The sequence below is a fragment of the Impatiens glandulifera genome, chromosome 4 (assembly GCF_907164915.1).
Source record: "Impatiens glandulifera chromosome 4, dImpGla2.1, whole genome shotgun sequence".
Lineage (NCBI taxonomy): Eukaryota > Viridiplantae > Streptophyta > Magnoliopsida > Ericales > Balsaminaceae > Impatiens > Impatiens glandulifera.
The window spans coordinates 60,791,708-60,810,287 of NC_061865.1; the positions used below are offsets into that span (position 1 = coordinate 60,791,708).

The 18,580-nt window shown below is 28.5% G+C and overlaps 3 protein-coding genes across 4 annotated transcripts; 1 reads left to right on the plus strand and 2 right to left on the minus strand.

Moving 5' to 3' along the window:
* Positions 1-3,134: 3,134 nt before the first annotated feature.
* LOC124934165 (ACT domain-containing protein ACR10) lies at positions 3,135-5,808 on the minus strand. Its single transcript, XM_047474648.1, has 5 exons — positions 5,515-5,808; positions 5,220-5,435; positions 4,135-4,240; positions 3,432-4,047; positions 3,135-3,349 (listed from the first exon to the last, which is right to left on the minus strand). The coding sequence occupies exons 1-5, from the start codon at positions 5,666-5,668 to the stop codon at positions 3,212-3,214; spliced, it is 1,230 nt and encodes a 409-aa protein (XP_047330604.1). The 5' UTR covers positions 5,669-5,808; the 3' UTR covers positions 3,135-3,211.
* Positions 5,809-15,552: 9,744 nt separating this feature from the next.
* Positions 15,553-16,390, plus strand: LOC124935615 (transcription factor RAX2-like). Its single transcript, XM_047476035.1, has 3 exons — positions 15,553-15,688; positions 15,760-15,889; positions 15,955-16,390. Exons 1-3 carry the CDS (start codon positions 15,553-15,555, stop codon positions 16,388-16,390), a joined length of 702 nt encoding a protein of 233 aa, XP_047331991.1.
* On the minus strand, positions 16,386-18,130 carry LOC124935961. 2 transcript variants are annotated; one of them, XM_047476406.1, is made up of 5 exons: positions 17,784-18,130; positions 17,168-17,268; positions 16,969-17,073; positions 16,798-16,899; positions 16,386-16,710 (listed from the first exon to the last, which is right to left on the minus strand). In XM_047476406.1, exons 1-5 carry the CDS (start codon positions 18,034-18,036, stop codon positions 16,540-16,542), a joined length of 732 nt encoding a protein of 243 aa, XP_047332362.1. In that variant the 5' UTR covers positions 18,037-18,130; the 3' UTR covers positions 16,386-16,539. The 2 variants fall into 2 exon arrangements, with proteins under 2 accessions (XP_047332362.1, XP_047332361.1); XM_047476405.1 differs by having other exon boundaries at positions 16,969-17,076; positions 17,784-18,128.
* Positions 18,131-18,580: the final 450 nt, after the last annotated feature.

Consider the following 18,580-nt stretch of genomic DNA (forward strand, 5'->3'; position numbering starts at 1 on the left):
CCATAACATATATATTAAATTAAGCTGGTATATTTTTATTTTATTTTGATAAATTTCATATTCCGAATTAGATATGGGTTTGGACAAATAAAATTTAATATTTTATTAGGATATTATTTAAATGAAATAATATTTTAATTTTATATATATTAACAAATTTAATAAAATTTGTTTAAAGTATATATAATTTTAAATAGACTTATTATATTGATATTTTTTAATTAATTATTTTTAAAATTAGTTTAAAGTTTTATTGATTTACGAAGGATCATCGTTAACGCTATATATTATGTTATGCTTTTGTTGTTAAACATTTTTTTTATGTTCATTATTGTTCTTAAATAATTAATTTCTTTGTGTTTGATGACACTTTGGATATTCGTGTTTTTGTTATGTTTTTATCGTTTTATTTGAATTACTCTTATTTATATCATATATTATAATAAGAAAATAAGTTTAAAACATGTTGAATGTTAATGATATGATGTATACATAGTTTGATATCAAAAAAATTATCAAATCGACAAAATAATAAAGGTAAAGTCTTGATAAAATATAACCGATGAATTTAAATTTATTAAAAAATGTGATATATTCAATTATCCTTGTACTTATAGGTTAACTTTACTAAGTGTTTATATATATATATATAATTGAATTTGAGTAGATTCAAATACTTGCTACTTAGAGTGATTATCTATAAAAATGACCTAAGCTAATCATATGTAAAAATAACTTTAAATACAGCTATCAAGAAATTGAGTGCATTTTTTGTATTGGAGTATATATTTGGAAAATCTATTCATTACGATTCGATGTTTTCATTAAACAATTAAAATAAATTCAATTTATAACATTACAATATAATTTATGTTGGAGGAATAATGAATATATTTATAAATTTGACATTATTTTCTAATAAGAAAGGAAAATAATTGTGGGTCTTTAATTTGAGGCAAATGTTTGAATTATTTTAAATTAAAAATCATTTTAAATGTTTTAAGTGTTAAAGATGGAATGTTGTTATTTAATTGAGTTTATGGGAATTTTTAACTAGGTGGCGGCGTAGTTGATTTTGTTGAAAACAATATTAATAATTAAAATAACAATAGTGGAAAATAAATTATATAAATTAGTGGTAGAGTTGGTCCATTGCTGACTTGACTTCATTGACCAGCCCAGCCATGTTTGGTTGATTCATTAATTCTCAATCTCACAACTATATCATATCTCCATCTTGAGGTTGTTCTATTCAAAAATCTTTTTTTTTTTCGATTTAAAATTTGTTCAAAAATTTCGTTTTTTAGATGGAGAGTAATTAGTGAAATATTTGGACGGATGATGGATGGATTAAAAAATAGTATATTATGATTAGTCGTTACAAAATGTGTTGTTAAGAAGTGGAGACGATACCTCACTTTCTTTTGTATTATAAGGGAGTGATTGAGATTTTGAGCCTACTTTAGAACATTATTAGCATTGCGTGGGTGATAAATGAGTCAATCGTTGGTTGTTGGTTATTTGGATTGAAACCGGAGTTCGGTTGGATTAAATCAATATGTAATAATCTCTATTATTTTATGATGGATTATTTTGCTCAAAAGAATTCTAAGACGTTCAGTGATTGCGGTCCACCGATTCGTTTACTCCACGACGTTATTATTATATGACAATATGAAATATCTCTTTTGAAAAAACGGTAGAGACAGTCAATGAACTCATCGATTTTATGTTTTAGGATCTACGAACTCGTTACGCTAGATTTTATGTTTTATTTATTTATTAGTGAACATTTTTTAAATATGTTTTATTGTTACTCTCAAATGGTTGATCTCATTTAGGGATGACGTCAATAGGGCAGTTCGGAGCGGGGATGCATTTCCCCGTCCCGTTTTTATTTCGGGGAATTTTCTTAATACCATCCTCGCCTCGTTCGCTTTCGGGGAATCCCCGCGGGCCCGTTTATAATTTTTTTTTAATAAAATATTATACAATAAAATTATATAAACGGATTTTTTTAATATAATATATATAATGTAATATATTGAAAATTTATACTATTATAAAGAAATAAAATTACAACTTTTATAAAATATAATAATAAATTAATATATTTGTGATTTTATATATTTAAAAGTGTTTATAGTGTTAGGTAGTATTAGGGATGGTAATGGATACCCTATTTGACGAGTAGTGAAGTACTCATTCCCGAACTTTATTTTAATTTTACTACCCAACTTCGAACCCGACGGGTATCACTACTCCTATCCCCATCTCCGATTCATCGAGTACCCGATCCCCGGCGGGTAACCACAACTTTCATAAATAATTTTAAAATAGTAATATCAAAATATTAAAAATATAAATAAAAATATTACTCACCTACCTACATACTAATTTTTGTAAATCTTGAAAATAAATTAGTGTGGAGAAAAAATATAATAAAAAAAAAGATTAAATATGAAGAATGATGAGAGAGAAATAATATTTTGTTATTAAATAAAAGTTAGAGTTAAAATTTATGTAGAGAAATAATTTTTAGGGAATATAAAAAAATAAAAATTAAAGTGTAGTGTATTAATGACAATATTTAGAGTGAGTGTGGATAAGAACTAATTAAATGTTGTATTTGTAATGATGAAACATTTTAAAAAGTCACATATTAAACTTTAATAAAAAAGAATTAATTTTAATATTTATATAATCGAGTATCGGGTTTGGGTTTCACACACTCCTCATCCCCGACTGGGTACCTTCTCCCCCTTCCCGTGCTTGACCCCGAATCCGACTATCAGGTATCCACGAGTATCGGGTATCCATTGTCATTCCTAGGTAGGATTAAGATGAGATCGGAGCAATGGACACAAATACCACCCTTCCCCATTCTCATTCAATTTTGAAAAAAAAATGTCCAAAACAGAACAATTTAATTCGATTATCGTAGAACGATTTCAAATTACTCTTAATCTTAGTGTGTTTATAAAAAGGTAAACAATTATATTTTTATGTTAACTATAGTTAAACGAATATTATTTATATTATATTGGTTGCACATTTTATTTTTTAAAAAAGATAAATTTATTCGGCTAGAGACTGAAGGGTTTTGCCTAAGATAATCTCTTTTTCGAAACATATGCCAAGAAGAAAGGCATTTGCATAATCTATTTACAAGCTATAATATTATATAGTTTCAAACTTCAATTAAACACCATCAATCCCATCCCATTAGCATCTTCCAAACAGCTTCTTCAATCTTCTTTTTGGTAACAGAGAATCCATTCCCTTCATCAAGTAGAACTTTGTACACTTCAAATTCCCTATCTCCAATCATATGTCTTCCAATCTCGGCCTGAAAAAACAAACGAAACTCGAACTCAACTCTAACTCGAAATCGAGATATAAATTCATTCGAGTTTACGATAAAAACATACCGAAAAGATGCCGGTTTTAAGCATCTTGAGAGCAAGTGTAATGTCATGGAAAACAAGAGGCCGTCCCTTCCCACAAATCTCAACAGGGTTAGCCACAAGCAACTCCGTGTCCGGACCCCGACTCACAACCGCCACTCTGACGGGTCTAGTCAGTTCAGATTGTAACCGCGAAAGCAACGCTTTTTGTTTGTTAGGATCGACTATCTTCTTCCCATCCGCTTGCATTATGAACAAATCCACCTCACAGTTCCTCCTCTGTTTTTTCGTGAATCGACCATACGAAATTTGAATATTGTAATCTTTTAAAGTCCTCATAATGTCGTATAAAAGACCCTTGTGATCTTCGCACGCGATTTGGACTAGAGTGTGACCCGGGCTAAGAGAGTTATCGAATGCGACTGATACATTTTCGCAAACAATAACATCTTTATTACAGCGTTCGATAACCTCCGGTTTCCAAGTTTCTTCCGCGATTGAAGGAGGAAGAAACGACGACGAACACGTGACTACTTCAGGCCCAACCGATTCTATCTCGCAACTGAATATGTCTGCCCCTAATGTATCTTTCAATCGTTTGAGCGTTTCCTCCTGTCTCTTCTCCGTGTGTAATTGTTCTCTACACACAAAAAACAGACAATTATTATTTTCTTTAGAACCAAAACCACAATTAAAATTGTTTTTTTATAATGTAAAAAAGACATACCTTGTGTCTGTGATGAAGAAGAGATCAACCACTCTTCCTTCTGGAGTGGTGGAAACCTTGACTTTCTTAATGCTGAGCTCTAGCTCGCAAAGAACCAATGTCACATCTGTCCGAAGAACAATAGTAAAATTAACCTCAAAAGACATAAAAAACGCAGGATAATTAGAGAAGATCATTCAAAGGAAAACTCCAAAACATTTGTTTACTATAGGTTTTGATAATACTAATAATGTTACAACTTTTACAATTTTTATATAGTTCACGAATTAGTTGAGATTTTGGGTTCGAGACTGTTAGGCGCCACGCCACGTGTAATTAGTCGTACTCCGATAAAAAAAATCGAAACTCAGCATTCTAAAAAAACATAAATTCTTCTCTGGTTAACCTAGCTAACCCACTCAGATAATCTTGCTTTGATTCCCACTAAAAATAGTAGTTCCGAATTAAACAAGAACATTGTGATTAAGGGGTAGATAATAACTTCTTAAATAAATACATAAAAAAAACTGTCCACCCACCATTCTCAATTCGAATTGTCCCAATTAAGGTTAGGGTTATATTATATTTATTTATCCTTAATAAATGTTTTAATTTATTTCTTCTTACTATATGGATTATTAATGTACTATATAATTTTCAATATATATTTAAATAATCTATATATTATTAAAAATGAGAAAGAAAAACTTAAGCATAACTTCATACACAAAATTAAAATTAATATAATATCTTATATATATATATATATAATATTTTTTAAATATACAGCTAGTTTGATCTTCGGTTTATTGGTTTTTTTTATAAGGGTTTTTTAAAAAAAAAAAAACAGTATTTGGGTGTTTATTGACGAAAATACCCTTATGGATGAGTTTTAGATAAGAATCCCTTAAAAAAAAACCAAAGATGTAGGCCAATAATGTGGGGTGTGGACTAAAAAAATCCTACAAGATCTGCCCCAAGTTACCATCCATCCCTAAGCATTAAGTCCATGACCATTGACCACCCATTTCAAATAAAGTATTTTTATCTAATAATTATACTAATAAAAATAATTAATCAATTATCTTTTAACAAATAAATCTTACCATGAAGAAGGCCATGCCTATCATCGCAGCATAACTTCAAGAGAAAGAAATCCGATGGCTTCAATGTCTGTTCAGATCGGTAATAAGAAATCCCAGAAGCAGAAGAACAACAAGGACAAACAGCCATAAGTCTCTTCTTCAACAAATTCCATCTCGTTTTCTCATTTCCCACAACCCAAAATACTATGTAACACCATTTCCCATCTGTTGACACATCTGTTTTTCAAATAATTTATTATAAACAAACTATATACAAGATTTGAACAACAAGAAGGATTAAACCCTAGATACTTACCGACTCTTAGAATGGTTAAGCCAAAAAACATGATTAAACGGCAAAGATCACAACCTAATCCTGTCTTATCTGGACAATTGACTGTTATAACAATAGGGTCTTGTTCACGCTCAGGATGCCTTATGATTACAACGTCGTCTTGTAGAATACCCATCTTCTTCTTCTTATCTTCTTGTTTTCTCTATAAATTTGGCTCAAATCTGATTAGGGTTCATAGTACTTGACTCTCTCTCTAGCTAAGGAAGAGAGAGAGAGAGGGGGGGTTTCTAGATTCTAGAATATTACACTGTGGGTGGTGAGTAGCTGGCTTGTTTGATTTGTTAATAAGTTTTTGGAATTAAATAACTAAACTAAGCATCTAATTTTCTTTGTTTTTTAATTATAGTGTATAAACAATTAAAAAAATAAATTAAAATTTGTAAAGATACAGAATCTAAATTTGTTCCATATTTTTTGGATATGTTTTAGGATTTTGTAAAGAAAAAGAAAGAGTATTTGATTTTTTATTTTGTTATATTAATATTTTTTTATTTAAAAGTTAATTTTTATAAAGATAAAGTATTAAAGTATAAATATTTTAATATTTTAATTAATGAAATTAGTATTTTGAATGATTATAATAATAGTTATGTAATATTGACAGAATTTAGAAAATAAATCAGATAAATTACGATAATTGTTGTTTGCATCTTTATCTGTTAATTAATTTTTTAATAAAAATATAAAAATATTTTTTAATAACCATTTTTATTTAATTAGAATTGAGTTAGTTTGTACAAAAAAAAACTTAAAATTGAATATTTTAAACAATATAATTTTATCTAAATTAAGTCTAATAAAATTTGTCCATTAAAAGTTTTTTTTATTATTGTAACAAATGATATATTATTTTATTTTAGGAAGCTTACATTATTTTAATGGTATTTCAATTTAAAATATTTTCAGTATATATTAAACCCATTAATTTTAATCTCTTAACAAACAATTCTACATATTTTTAAACAAAACTAAATACTTTATACATTATTTTTAGATATGATTTGGTATAAATTTATATTCAAATGAAATATATCATTAGAATTAAAAAATAAAAATAAATAAATAAATAAATAAAAAATAAAATTTGACAAAATAATCCTGATAACAGGGTTATTTCAAAAAATAACAGGGGCAAATTAATTTTTTCAAAACTAACCTTTTGTCTTTGACAAAAGACTAATATACCCTTTAATATTTTTTTCTTTTTCTCTTATTCTCTATTTCATTTCTTTTCTTTCACTCTTCTTCTCTCCGACCGTTTTCCTTTTTTTCTCTTTTTTCTCCCACAACCAACAAGTCGATCGACGAAGCAACTCCCCGATTAATGCGGACAACAACTCCCATCATTTCATGTGAGTTTTTCCGTCGTTTATCTCTAACATGCATGCTGAGTAGAAATGATTTTAGGGTTAATGTTTAGGTTGTAGGGAAAAAATTGTTTTGTGAATAGATTGAAACCATCTGCACAAATGCATTTTCGGAGACGAAATTGTATTTTTCGCACGCGAAAAATGCAATTTCGCGCTGTGAGGTCATTTAACTTTCTTAACATTGTTTCACTTGGCTAATTTGCAGAGATTGTTGGTTAAGTATGAGTCTTTGATTTCGTTGATCTGTTTTGTTGGTTTATTTGTATACTTGATTGTGACAATCAAAGTCTGGTGGTGCTAAAAGAAGCAAAAAGAAGTGTTAGGAAATCGGTTGTTCTCCTTTGCTTAGAACTTTGAGATGAAATCCACTTTTCTGATAAGTTAAAACGCGACCACTTGTTTAGATCTTTTTTTCTGTTTGTGTTGTGTTTAGAAATTTTGTATGTGTTTTGGTTAACTTTTGTTACAACTAGTTACTAAAGAAACACAATTTTACTCATTTTGGGTTGTTATAACTTACATGATTATGACTATTTTTTTTCGTCATTAGAGTTTTATTTCTAGCACAATTGTACAACCGACAATCCTTTGATTAAGCCATTTGTGTCACTCTAATGACCAGAGGAAGAACACAACTAACCATTATTATTTTTATACCAAATTGATGGTTACACCAAAAACACCCAATTTATACATTTGAAACCATAAAAATGATGAAGACAGTCTAACAAACAATCCATATAATCTGCATCAATAAGGGCAGCTTCACTGAAAATACTGCAAGGACCCCATAAATTTCAAAAAAAATGTTCATCAAACTCAAGCATACAAACAAACTTTACAATCCAATCAGAAACACCTTACAAGCATAACATAGCAAACTTACCAAATGTCATGAGCAAAAAGCGTGAACCAGGCTACGTCGAGTATGATTGAGAAGAATAGAAGAACAACATAGGTTCTGCAAAGGGTTTGACTACTTTCAATTGCAACAAGTGCAAATAGTCCAATTGTTAAATTGATCAACGAAACTCCATTGTATAATGCTCCCACAAATCCAACCAATGCACAACTAATCTAAAAGTTGAATTATCCACATAGTAATTAAAGATGACATAAGGAAATAATATTATGTTGTTACCAGATAATAAAAGAGATGCATACTTGAATGTAAATGAGAATCACAACAAGGGATTGAATTCTATCATAATCACGAAGTCTTAAAGGCGACAAAGGCATTTTTCGCCTGCGACATATGCATATTCGTCTGTGATGCCTACGACAGATGCATATTAAACCCTAAACCCTAAAACTCTAAAGTCTAAACCAAACGCTAAAATCTAAATCATTCTCCCATTTTAGCATGCATGCAAGCAAAACGACAGAAAAACGGACATAACTCACCTGAAATGATGAAGGCATTCCGGCATTGCCTCGGGGAGTTGATCGATCGTCGGGGGAGAAACTGAAAAGGAATGAGAAGAGGGAGGAACAAGAAACGAAAATAACTCAAAATTTACTTAAGGGTAAAAGTGTCTTTTGCTCATGATAAAATGTTATTTTTGCATAATTTATCATGCCTGTGCTAAATTTGAAAATAACCTTATTATCAGGTTATTTCGTCAAATTTCTCAAAAATAATACATCAAAATAAAGCCAAAATTTGATATAGAGACTCCCAATATTTGTCATTGAATATTAATATATAAATATATTTTTTTGTCATTTAAATAAATTTGAGTCAACTAATCATAGTGATTAAAAACTGATTACCATAATCGTAGGTAATTAAAATTAAATGAATTATTTATTAATTATTTGATAGCAATAATAAAAATAAATAAAGATCCACGGGTTGAGGAAGTAGTTGGATCTTGAATGTGATGTCCAAGGAGCTGACGTCACTCATACTTATCTTCAGCTTTTGATGACTTCATTTATGCATACGATAATGTTGTTTATATCCTTCAACTTGTTCGATTAGTACACATTTTAACTACAAAATAATGATATATCACCCATGGATTCTTATTTTTATTAGATTATAATCGAACAAGTTGAGAACGAAAATAAGGATACGAATCTACGTTTCTTTACGAGAGATAATTAAAAATAATAATTATATTAAAATAATTAAAAAACAATGGCAATGTTCGGATAAAAATTCCTTTTTTTTCCTCTAATGAGCACCTGTGGTAATGGTAGATGACGTCGTATTTTTTCATTGCTTGAATCATATTTGTTTATATATATATATATATATATATGGGATATGTATTCATTACTGAACATAATTTTTATAATTCATTTTTATTATTATAAGGAAATAGATTATTTAAATTAAATTATTAAAAAATATAACAAATTAAAATATTTTCATATCCATATTGCTTATCTGGCATGCACATATTGAAAGTGGTCACGTGATTTATTCCTATGAGGAAACTCAATATTTAGGCCTTGTTTGTTAACTCCTTAGATAATCCTATCACAAACAATTTATAAATCCCCTAACTTATCTTTTTTTTTTTTTTATCACATCTTATTTTAATCCCTAGCTTATTTTTTTTTATTACATCTTATTTTAATCAATTAAAATATTTTTATTATTTTATATTTATAAATTTTAATTTTAAATATAAATTAACATTATAATAATTAAAATAATTAAAAATTCAACAAACTTATTCTTTTTATGATTTTTTTTTTGAAATAAGTTCTTAAGTTGGTCAACAAAAATACAATTTCAATTACTTTGAATGCAATAACCTACTAACAATTAGTGAAACTCTAATTCTTTTTTTCTTTTAATTTTTAAAATATGTGTATAGGTTGTGATTGAATCTTATTGATAATCTCTATATTTTTTATTCATTACATTTGATTTAATATTTATAAATATATTTTTTCTGAAAACAAACAGCCCTTTAGAGAGGAGTTAAATATTTTTTTTTTACATTTGCAAATCTTAAGAAAAGATCTTGTCGGAAGAGTCGTTTGCAAGTTGAGTTGATACTCTTTGGACTTTGTGTTAAAAATATTACATTTGCTATTGAAGTTTCTAATATATAACAAATACACCTCTAAACTAATAATATGAAACTTTACCCACATAGTTTTAGAATGGTAACAAAGAAGTCAAAATAGTAAACCTTCATTTTGATTATATTTGAATTAAACAAAAATAACTATAGGTAGAATTAAAACCAATTTAAGAAGTTTAGGGAAATAATGAATTTACTCTCATAAATATAAATATTTTTTTAACAAGTTGCATGAAAAAGATATGAACCTTAAAGAAAGGAAAAAAATTAATTAAGAATATTCAAAATAATTGCAATAGCCGCCCCAAAGTTTGGCCTTTACCTAAGTGGACATTGTCATCGTCATCCTTTAAGCACTTTAAACCAATGGATTAATTTGACATATATAATAATAATAATAGCATTATAAAAACATTATAATAACAAAATTTTGTCTATTTTTTGGTTACAATGTTATTTTTAGTCTATTTACATACAAACTAACCCATATATGTTTGATTGTAATAATATTTAAGTGCTTTAAATGATGACTATTAACAACAAATATAAGTGCAAACTAAACCATATACATTTGATAAAAATAATAATTTAAGGGCTTTCATACTATACTTTGACTCTTAACAATAAATATAATCACTAACCAAACCATATCTACATTAAGAGTAAGTGACAACAAATAGATTATTATCCAAAAGTTTATATTAGAATGGAGTATCAGCAATTTAATGTTTTATTTAATTGATAAGGTTGTATTTGTCTTTTATCCTTTCTTTTTCTTTGAACTTGTTCGGATTGTAATTTTCCAAGACACCTGATTATTTAAAAAAATATAATTATGGATAATAATTTGAAGAGGTTCAGTTTTTTTAGTGAAATAACTTAAAAATAAATTTAAAATATAAAATATTTTGTTTAATGAATTTAATGACGTAATAAATGAGATAATATTTTTTGGTATAACTCAAACCGACCCTTAACTTATATTTTATTATTATATTAAGTCAATTTATATAAATTAAGTGAGAATCGAATCAGTCACTTTGATCTCTAATGAATAATTCATATCATTTAAACTACTAGTTAACATGTACCTCTTAAATTTTTATTTTATTTTTTCTCAATTCTATCCAACAATATCAAAGTATTCCAAATTTCATAGATAAAATTGACTATATGTCAACATAACTAGATAATACATTAAAGAATACTTATTATGTTGAAACATATTGTCGAAATAAACATAACTCAACCCTTAGCTTCAACAATTTTATTAATTCAAAAGATAAACTAATAATACATTTGAAAAAACCATTAAAATAATAGAAGCTTGGATATCGAAAAGAAAGTTATTGCAACAAAAATAGTCTATTGAAAGGCACAACTCACTTAGGTATAGAAAAGTCATACAAATTCTTCATTTTTGTTTGTATATAGAAAATGGGAAACCGGTTGGAAGGGTTGGGGGTAGAATGAAGTCAAAAGGAAATTTCTTTCCTTACATAATTAATGGAAGCCAAATTGATCACTTCTAATGAGAGTCCCTTTTGTAATGGGATCCTTCTTGCATAAAATTTATGAGTCCAAATTTGGCAAACTAGAAATTTGGGTACCTAACATATTCAATTAAGCATTAAATAATAGAGTCGTGATAGAAGTAACCGTGTACATTCTACATACGAGATGCTTCCATCACATCTGGGCCGCCGCCTAAGCCAGAGTAAGAGTGTTAGTCAAGACCCATGGATGCATGCGGAAACACACTATTTTGTCTCTTCCTTAGAGAAAGAAGATCAAACAATTTCCAAATAGCTTCCTTTTGAGAATTAAGGGACCTTATATTTCTAGGTGTCCCGCCGCGAGAGCAGATGAACGAGAAGAAGAAGATTGGCCTCCAAAAAAGATCGGCCGATCGAACAATATCGTGTGGGTGAAGAAGGGCAATGCCGAAAGTTAAGAACGAAAACAATGCTATAAATCTGACGTGACGTGACCTGCCACTTGTGAAGGAGAGAAATAAAAAAAAAAATCTTTCGAACATGGTCATTTTTCTGAAAATCCTGCAAATGTAGCAGGCCACAATAAATTCGTGATTTTAATAATATGTTCTAATTTTGTTGTCCAAATTTTTTCTCTAAATAATATTAGTTTAATCTAATTGATTTATCAATCCATTTGTAGAATATTTATTTTAATTATATCACCGTAAATTATTACAAATTTGTTTATCCGTTGTGTTGAAGTCTTTAACTTATTATAACCTTTTCAATTGTTTAAGTGAAAATTTTGAATTTGAGAGTTTATTTAATGTCTCAAATAATTTGATTATCAATTTGATTAAAATATGGAGGGATCCTGTATTAATTGTTGTTGCTCTAATATTATTTTTCTAATTAAAACAACATACATCTTTTTTTTATAAAGTATAAAGAAAATATTTTATTTATTTAAGCTCCTTAATTTTTTTTTAAATCACTTAAATGACCAAAATTTTAGGTTAACTCCATTTAAGCCTCCTAAGTGCTGGCATATCATAATAGTGATTTTGACACATAACATCCCATTTCAAAACTTAAGAATCACAATTAAAAGTGTGTGAGGATTTATACAATGTCACATTTATTCCATTAAAATGTAAAAATAATTGACACAACCAAACTCTCAAATAAAAAAAACAATAAATGAATTATTATTATCATTTTTTTTATTTCGGAAATTTATTCTTAAATATTTTCACTCTTTTACCGAAAAAACAATTATGTTAAAATTATTTGTTTACGTAGAATATATAGTTTAATATATTAAAAATTCATATTATAATGAAAAATAATAATTTATTATAGTAAATAAATATTTTGGTGGAGTCGGGAAACATAAATTCATTTCGGTTCATTTCTTAATCAATTTTCGGTTAACCTGAAAAAATCCGTCTCAAATAAAATAATTCAGATCGAAAAGTACAGATGGGTTGTAATTGACATATTTTCCCTCGAATCTCACACAACCCAGGTTATTATAGAAACTGTTCTCACTTAAAACCTAATATTTAAAATGTTCTCAACACATGTAACTACTAGTTAATATACAATTTAAAAAGATAGAACCATAATCTTTTACTCTTCTACTAGTTAATACATGATTCCCACTAGGGCGGATAAGTTCACAAACTCATGGGCCAGGGCAGACCCGTCTAAAAATAATTAGTAAATTTAATAGACTGAAGTCCTAAAATAATAATAATTTATAACTATGAAGTAAAACAACTTATCAATGTGAATCGATATTTAAAAAAGATAATATTTTTTTAATATTTCAAGGGCAACTCAATAGTAGAGCTGCCACTAATTCCAAGTCTCCATCCTTCTCAAATAAATAAATAAATAACACGAAAAATTAGAAGAAACAATAATTAAACAAACTTAGACCCTTTTGGAAACATAAAATTAGGTATTTGTAAAAGATATGTGATAATAAATTAAGTAATTTAGAAGATAAAATGTTAAATAAATTTTCAAATGGGTCAAATTAAAAAAACACTTATTTGCGATCAAATTAGGTTTAGAAGATAAAATGTGAAAATATTTTCCTTTAGTATATATAAGTATTTGATTTAAATGTTAATTTAATTAAGATAATATTTAAAAATATAACTTAATTATAAGTGTTTTCAAATGAAAATTTTATTATTTGACAGCATCGACAACAGTATCTAGGAGATTTGGGCTCTAATTTATGGAAGGCCCATTGGGCTCAATGGGCTGTAAGATCTACTTCCAAACTTGGAGAATTAGTCCACTTTGGTTGATATATATATATACTTTCATTGAAAATATTCAAACTATGTTACTTTTTTTCCTTATTGGGGGCAGTAGTCAATTTAAATATATTAAACAAGTATTGGATCATTTTAAATTTAATTCATTTGAAAGTAAGTTGGAAACATTCATCAATAATCATCTAAGTTTATTTTTGATTGTTTTTTTCACATTATCAAAGTTTTCTAAATAGTGGATTGAGTCTTAATGATCATTTAATTTTTTAAAAAAAAAATCCCAAGAAGTTCATTTTTGGAAGGAAAAAAAAATTAATTAAATCCTTAATTAACAATTAAAAGGACACTATTTTATTATAGATAATAAAATAATAATAATTACAAGGTTCATAAATGATATATAACCGACAAAGAAATCCAAGCCCTTGATCAAGTAGACTTTAGAGTGCTATTACTTTATCAAAAAGTCTTCTTAATTAATTATGATACAATTTCCAACTAGAGATTAGTAAATTCAAATAAATATTTAATTTAATCTAAACACATGTTTCTAATAATTGACAATAAAATATCACATTATAATATTTCTTTGGGAGAAAATTTACTTATTCTCTAATTTAGTCTTTTAAAAAATAATGAGAAATAATATAAGACATGAATAATATTAGAAGAAAGTGACGTGTGCTATTATTATAGTCCCTATCAATTTCATTTTCTATAAATAAATGTAATTTTAAATACGACGTTAGTTATACTTTATTATATTATATTAGACAAAATATAAATATATTGAGATAATGTTTGGCATCCTAATTTTAATCAACTTTGTTATATTAATCAAATAAAATTTTAATACAATCATTAAAAAATAATATTTTCAAATACATTTAAAAAAATAAAAATAAAAAAAATAAGCTTGATATAACTTTAATTATTTATTTAGAGTAAATCAAATTTGTTTCATTATTTGAAGACTCTAAAATCTACTAGACTCGCGATATATTCAAAATCTCGACTCAGTATTTAGTAAAAAAAATATCATTTGAGTAATTAAAAACTTGAAAATTTTAAAAATTAAGTTAAAATTTGTAAATATTCGGCTAATCAGTTTGCAAACATGTTTGTCTACAGGCTTATGAAAATGTCTATTCATGGAGTTCATGTATTAATATATTGTTAATTACTTCAATATTTGAGATTTTTTAATGGGCCGACCAAATTTTATATCGATTAGAATTTTATACCAAATTTTATATCGATTAAAATTTTATACATGTTAAGATTATATACCGGTTACTTTTGCGACTTAATATTTAATAAAAAAATGAAAAAATCTTAATATTTAATAAAAAAAGAAGAAGAAAGCTCTTCATTTGTAAATGAGCTGAACTCGAATATATGTTAAATGAGCTGAACTCGAAACTGTTCGACTTGACATTCAACCATAATATATCATTTTTTATTTAGTAATATATATATATATATATATATATATATAAACTAACAATTTTATTTTTAGAATCATATTTAATCAATAGGATTCACTCCTATTCTTGGACAAGTTTCTAACCCACCCCTTTCTAATATGAAGAAAAATAAGTCCCTCTCACACACAAAACATGATTCAAGGGGATGTGCAAAATCCAATAAAATCTTATTATCTTCTTCCTACATTTCAATAAGTTCTTGACTAAATAAATAAAACTATAATAATATAAGACCAAGTCTACTTAATTAATTATAATAAATAAACATATAAAAATCATGCATTTCTGGAAGAAATTGAATAACTTGTTTTTTCCATCTAGTGAGAGAAATGGGAAGAGCTCCTTGCTGTGACAAAACTAATGTAAAGAAAGGATCTTGGTCTCCTGAAGAAGATGAAAAGCTCAAAGGGTTCATACACAAACATGGAATTGGTGGCAATTGGATTGCTTTTCCTCATAAAGCAGGTATAATTATATAAATGATCATAATCTAAATTCTATGATTAATTTAATTTTATTCTGATTAATCAATTTAGGTCTTAGAAGATGCGGAAAGAGTTGTAGATTAAGATGGTTAAACTATTTGAGACCAAATATCAAACACGGAGACTTCTCTGAAGAAGAAGATAGAATTATTTGCACCCTTTTCGCTACAATTGGTAGCAGGTATGTAAATTCTTCACCATTCTTAAGAACCAGGTGTGTATAACCTAATTCGCTATCATTTATAGATGGTCGATAATAGCAGCTCAATTACCCGGAAGAACTGATAACGATATCAAGAATCACTGGAATTCGAAGCTTAAGAAGAAACTCATCTTTACACCAGTGGAATACCCAATTACAAATTCTACCCCTACCTTCTTCCAGCCTGATAATCATCATCATTATCATCAGTTGGATTTGAGTAATTCATTTCTTGCTTTTGGAGGGGAAGCTAATAACTGCAGCTCGACTGATGTATCAAGTTATAGCAATAAGATCTTCAGGAGATTATCATATAATGATCAGAAGGATCAGGATTACAAGATAGGATCAGAAGTAATTTATTTTCAGAATCCAAGTTATGATGAGTTTAAGGATCTCATGAACACAGACATGAATTTTCCTTTTGATGAAATCAGGGCAGAGGAAAAAGTCATATGTACTAATAATGATGATGTTTGATGCAAATCATAGTGTATTATTATTATTGAATAAAATTGTACTGTTGTTTTTACAGTTGCAAACAGACATGGTAATGTACATTTTTATTTACATAATAGAAAACATTGAGGTTAGAAAGATTTGGTTGGTGATTTACGAATGAATTTTACTTACAAGAAATCCCATTGCCAATACACTTTATCTACAATACCTCCGCCGCTCCTAACTGCGCGATGGAGCGTATCAGAAGCAGGAGGAACACCCCAAAGCAAGGGAACTGCAACTGTCATCGTTAGTTTCTCGTGTAGCCCTCCTTTACTTGCCTTCTTTGCAGCAACTATCTGAAAAAACAAATACCAAATAGATAAATAATTAATCACACCCATTTAGATCAAATGGAGTTTCTCAATTCTCAAAATATGAAAGACCTCTCCACCGTGTTCTAAAACCGTGTCTTCGACAACATCACTCAACATCTCTATAGAACGGCAAAACCCTAGTATACAAAGCCTTCTACCCGTATCATGTCCCTACATACATAACAGATTCAATATTAAGCATAAATCGAAAATGGGCTCATTTGAAAATTTGATTAGTACATTTGTTGCTGCAATATCAAATAGTGCACCAAGACATAGGCCTTGATTTGGATCCATGTAATCACTTTCTTGAAATCTCTGCAATCTTTTTGACTTCCCTTCTTTCTTCTGAATCACAATACAAAAGAATCATAACTATATCAGATTAAGAGAGGAGGAATCAAGAGAACTTCCAATATCAAAAAATTGACATACATACATCTAAAGATGATCTGCGTCGAGGAACCATGAATCCACCAATCTGAACCAGACCATCAGAAGTGAACAATGTTACTCTTTCCTCAGGAACCCATTGTATAGCTGTAATAAATAAACATTAAGTGTGATTACCTAAACTATGGAAGTTTTACATTTCAGTATTTTGCAAAAAAAAATTCTATTGGAAAAAATTGGAGAACTTTTAACAACGAAAGCATGCCGTTAAAGATTATTCATAATGTCATTATCATCACAACGTCGGAGAATAGATCCGGGAAACTTATAGATTCGTATGGAGATCTTATTGCTCTTCTTGAAAATCTTGGAAGATCTTCAAGTGAATTAATTATTCTACCAAACTTTTTTCATGTCATGCTTTTATCAAATCATAGTTGGCAGAAAATCAGAGGAAAAAACATAGTCTAATTGAACACTGTATAGCTGTAATAAATAAACATTAAAGAGTGATTACCTAAACTATGGAAACTCTACATTTCAGTAATAGTAAAATCTTAGGTCAAATATAATCATACTATAATTTCAACTAAATTTGGAGAGCTAGATGATATAATATCAAAATTCAATCGTAATTTACAGAAAACCGTAGGAAAACATACCGTCATCGGCTTCTGATGCTTCCCAGGGAAACTGTCCGAATGGATCACCGCCTAGAAATCCGCCGGAATTCGATGATTTCGCATGGATACGGACGATTCGATTTGAAGGATGAGATCGTGGAAACAAGGACCTGCGAATCGAGATGAGAGAAGAAGAGTCCTTAGAGCGAAGGAGGGAGGAAAAAGGAGAATAAGAGAAGGTGGAGAAGCATAAAGGAGAAGCCTCCGCCATTGAAGAGAAAGATTGAAACATATTCGATAAATCTGAAGAGAGGAATCTGAGGTTTTGATCGGTGATTTTCGTTTGGAATCTTTGGATTCTGAGAGATGAATGAATGATGAAGATGAAGAAATAGAGGAACAGTCAAAATATAATTATTAAAATTAAAAGAATAAAAGGAGAGAAAATTCTGAAGCCACACATGTAAATGGTATGTAAAGGTGGTTACGGGTCAAAACCCACTCACATGGCTTCATTTAGGTAGCTCCACAAAGGTTTCAAAATCGTTTGATCATCTAATATAATATTAGAGATGAATACGAGGCGTTTCGGGCTCGTTTTATTTTGGAAATTTATTTTTATTACCATTCTTGTTTGTTGAGTTTCAAAGAATTCCCGTGGGACACTGTTTTACTTCGACTTTCGTTTTCTACCGATCCCTCCAACCCAACCTACCAACTTCGTGGCAAGTCTGAACGATTTTCGTTTCCTACCGATCCCTCCACCCAACATACCGACTTCGTGTCAAGTCTGACACAATCGTTCTTCGACCGGACCGAATTTTGACAAGTTAAAA

Excerpts from the sequence above, each read along its gene's own strand:
- LOC124935615 (XM_047476035.1), top strand. The coding sequence starts at position 15,553 with ATGGGAAGAGCTCCTTGCTGTGACAAAACTAATGTAAAGAAAGGATCT. Across the intron at positions 15,689-15,759 it reads TGCTTTTCCTCATAAAGCAG|GTCTTAGAAGATGCGGAAAG; the intron begins GTATAATTATAT and ends TAATCAATTTAG. Across the intron at positions 15,890-15,954 it reads TTCGCTACAATTGGTAGCAG|ATGGTCGATAATAGCAGCTC; the intron begins GTATGTAAATTC and ends TATCATTTATAG.
- LOC124934165 (XM_047474648.1), bottom strand. The coding sequence starts at position 5,668 with ATGGGTATTCTACAAGACGACGTTGTAATCATAAGGCATCCTGAGCGT. Across the intron at positions 5,436-5,514 it reads CTTAACCATTCTAAGAGTCG|ATGTGTCAACAGATGGGAAA; the intron begins GTAAGTATCTAG and ends TTTGAAAAACAG. Across the intron at positions 4,048-4,134 it reads TTCTTCATCACAGACACAAG|AGAACAATTACACACGGAGA; the intron begins GTATGTCTTTTT and ends TTTTGTGTGTAG.
- LOC124935961 (XM_047476405.1), bottom strand. The coding sequence starts at position 18,036 with ATGTTTCAATCTTTCTCTTCAATGGCGGAGGCTTCTCCTTTATGCTTC. Across the intron at positions 17,077-17,167 it reads GACGCAGATCATCTTTAGAT|AAGAAAGAAGGGAAGTCAAA; the intron begins GTATGTATGTCA and ends ATTGTGATTCAG. Across the intron at positions 16,711-16,797 it reads TTTTAGAACACGGTGGAGAG|ATAGTTGCTGCAAAGAAGGC; the intron begins GTCTTTCATATT and ends TTGTTTTTTCAG.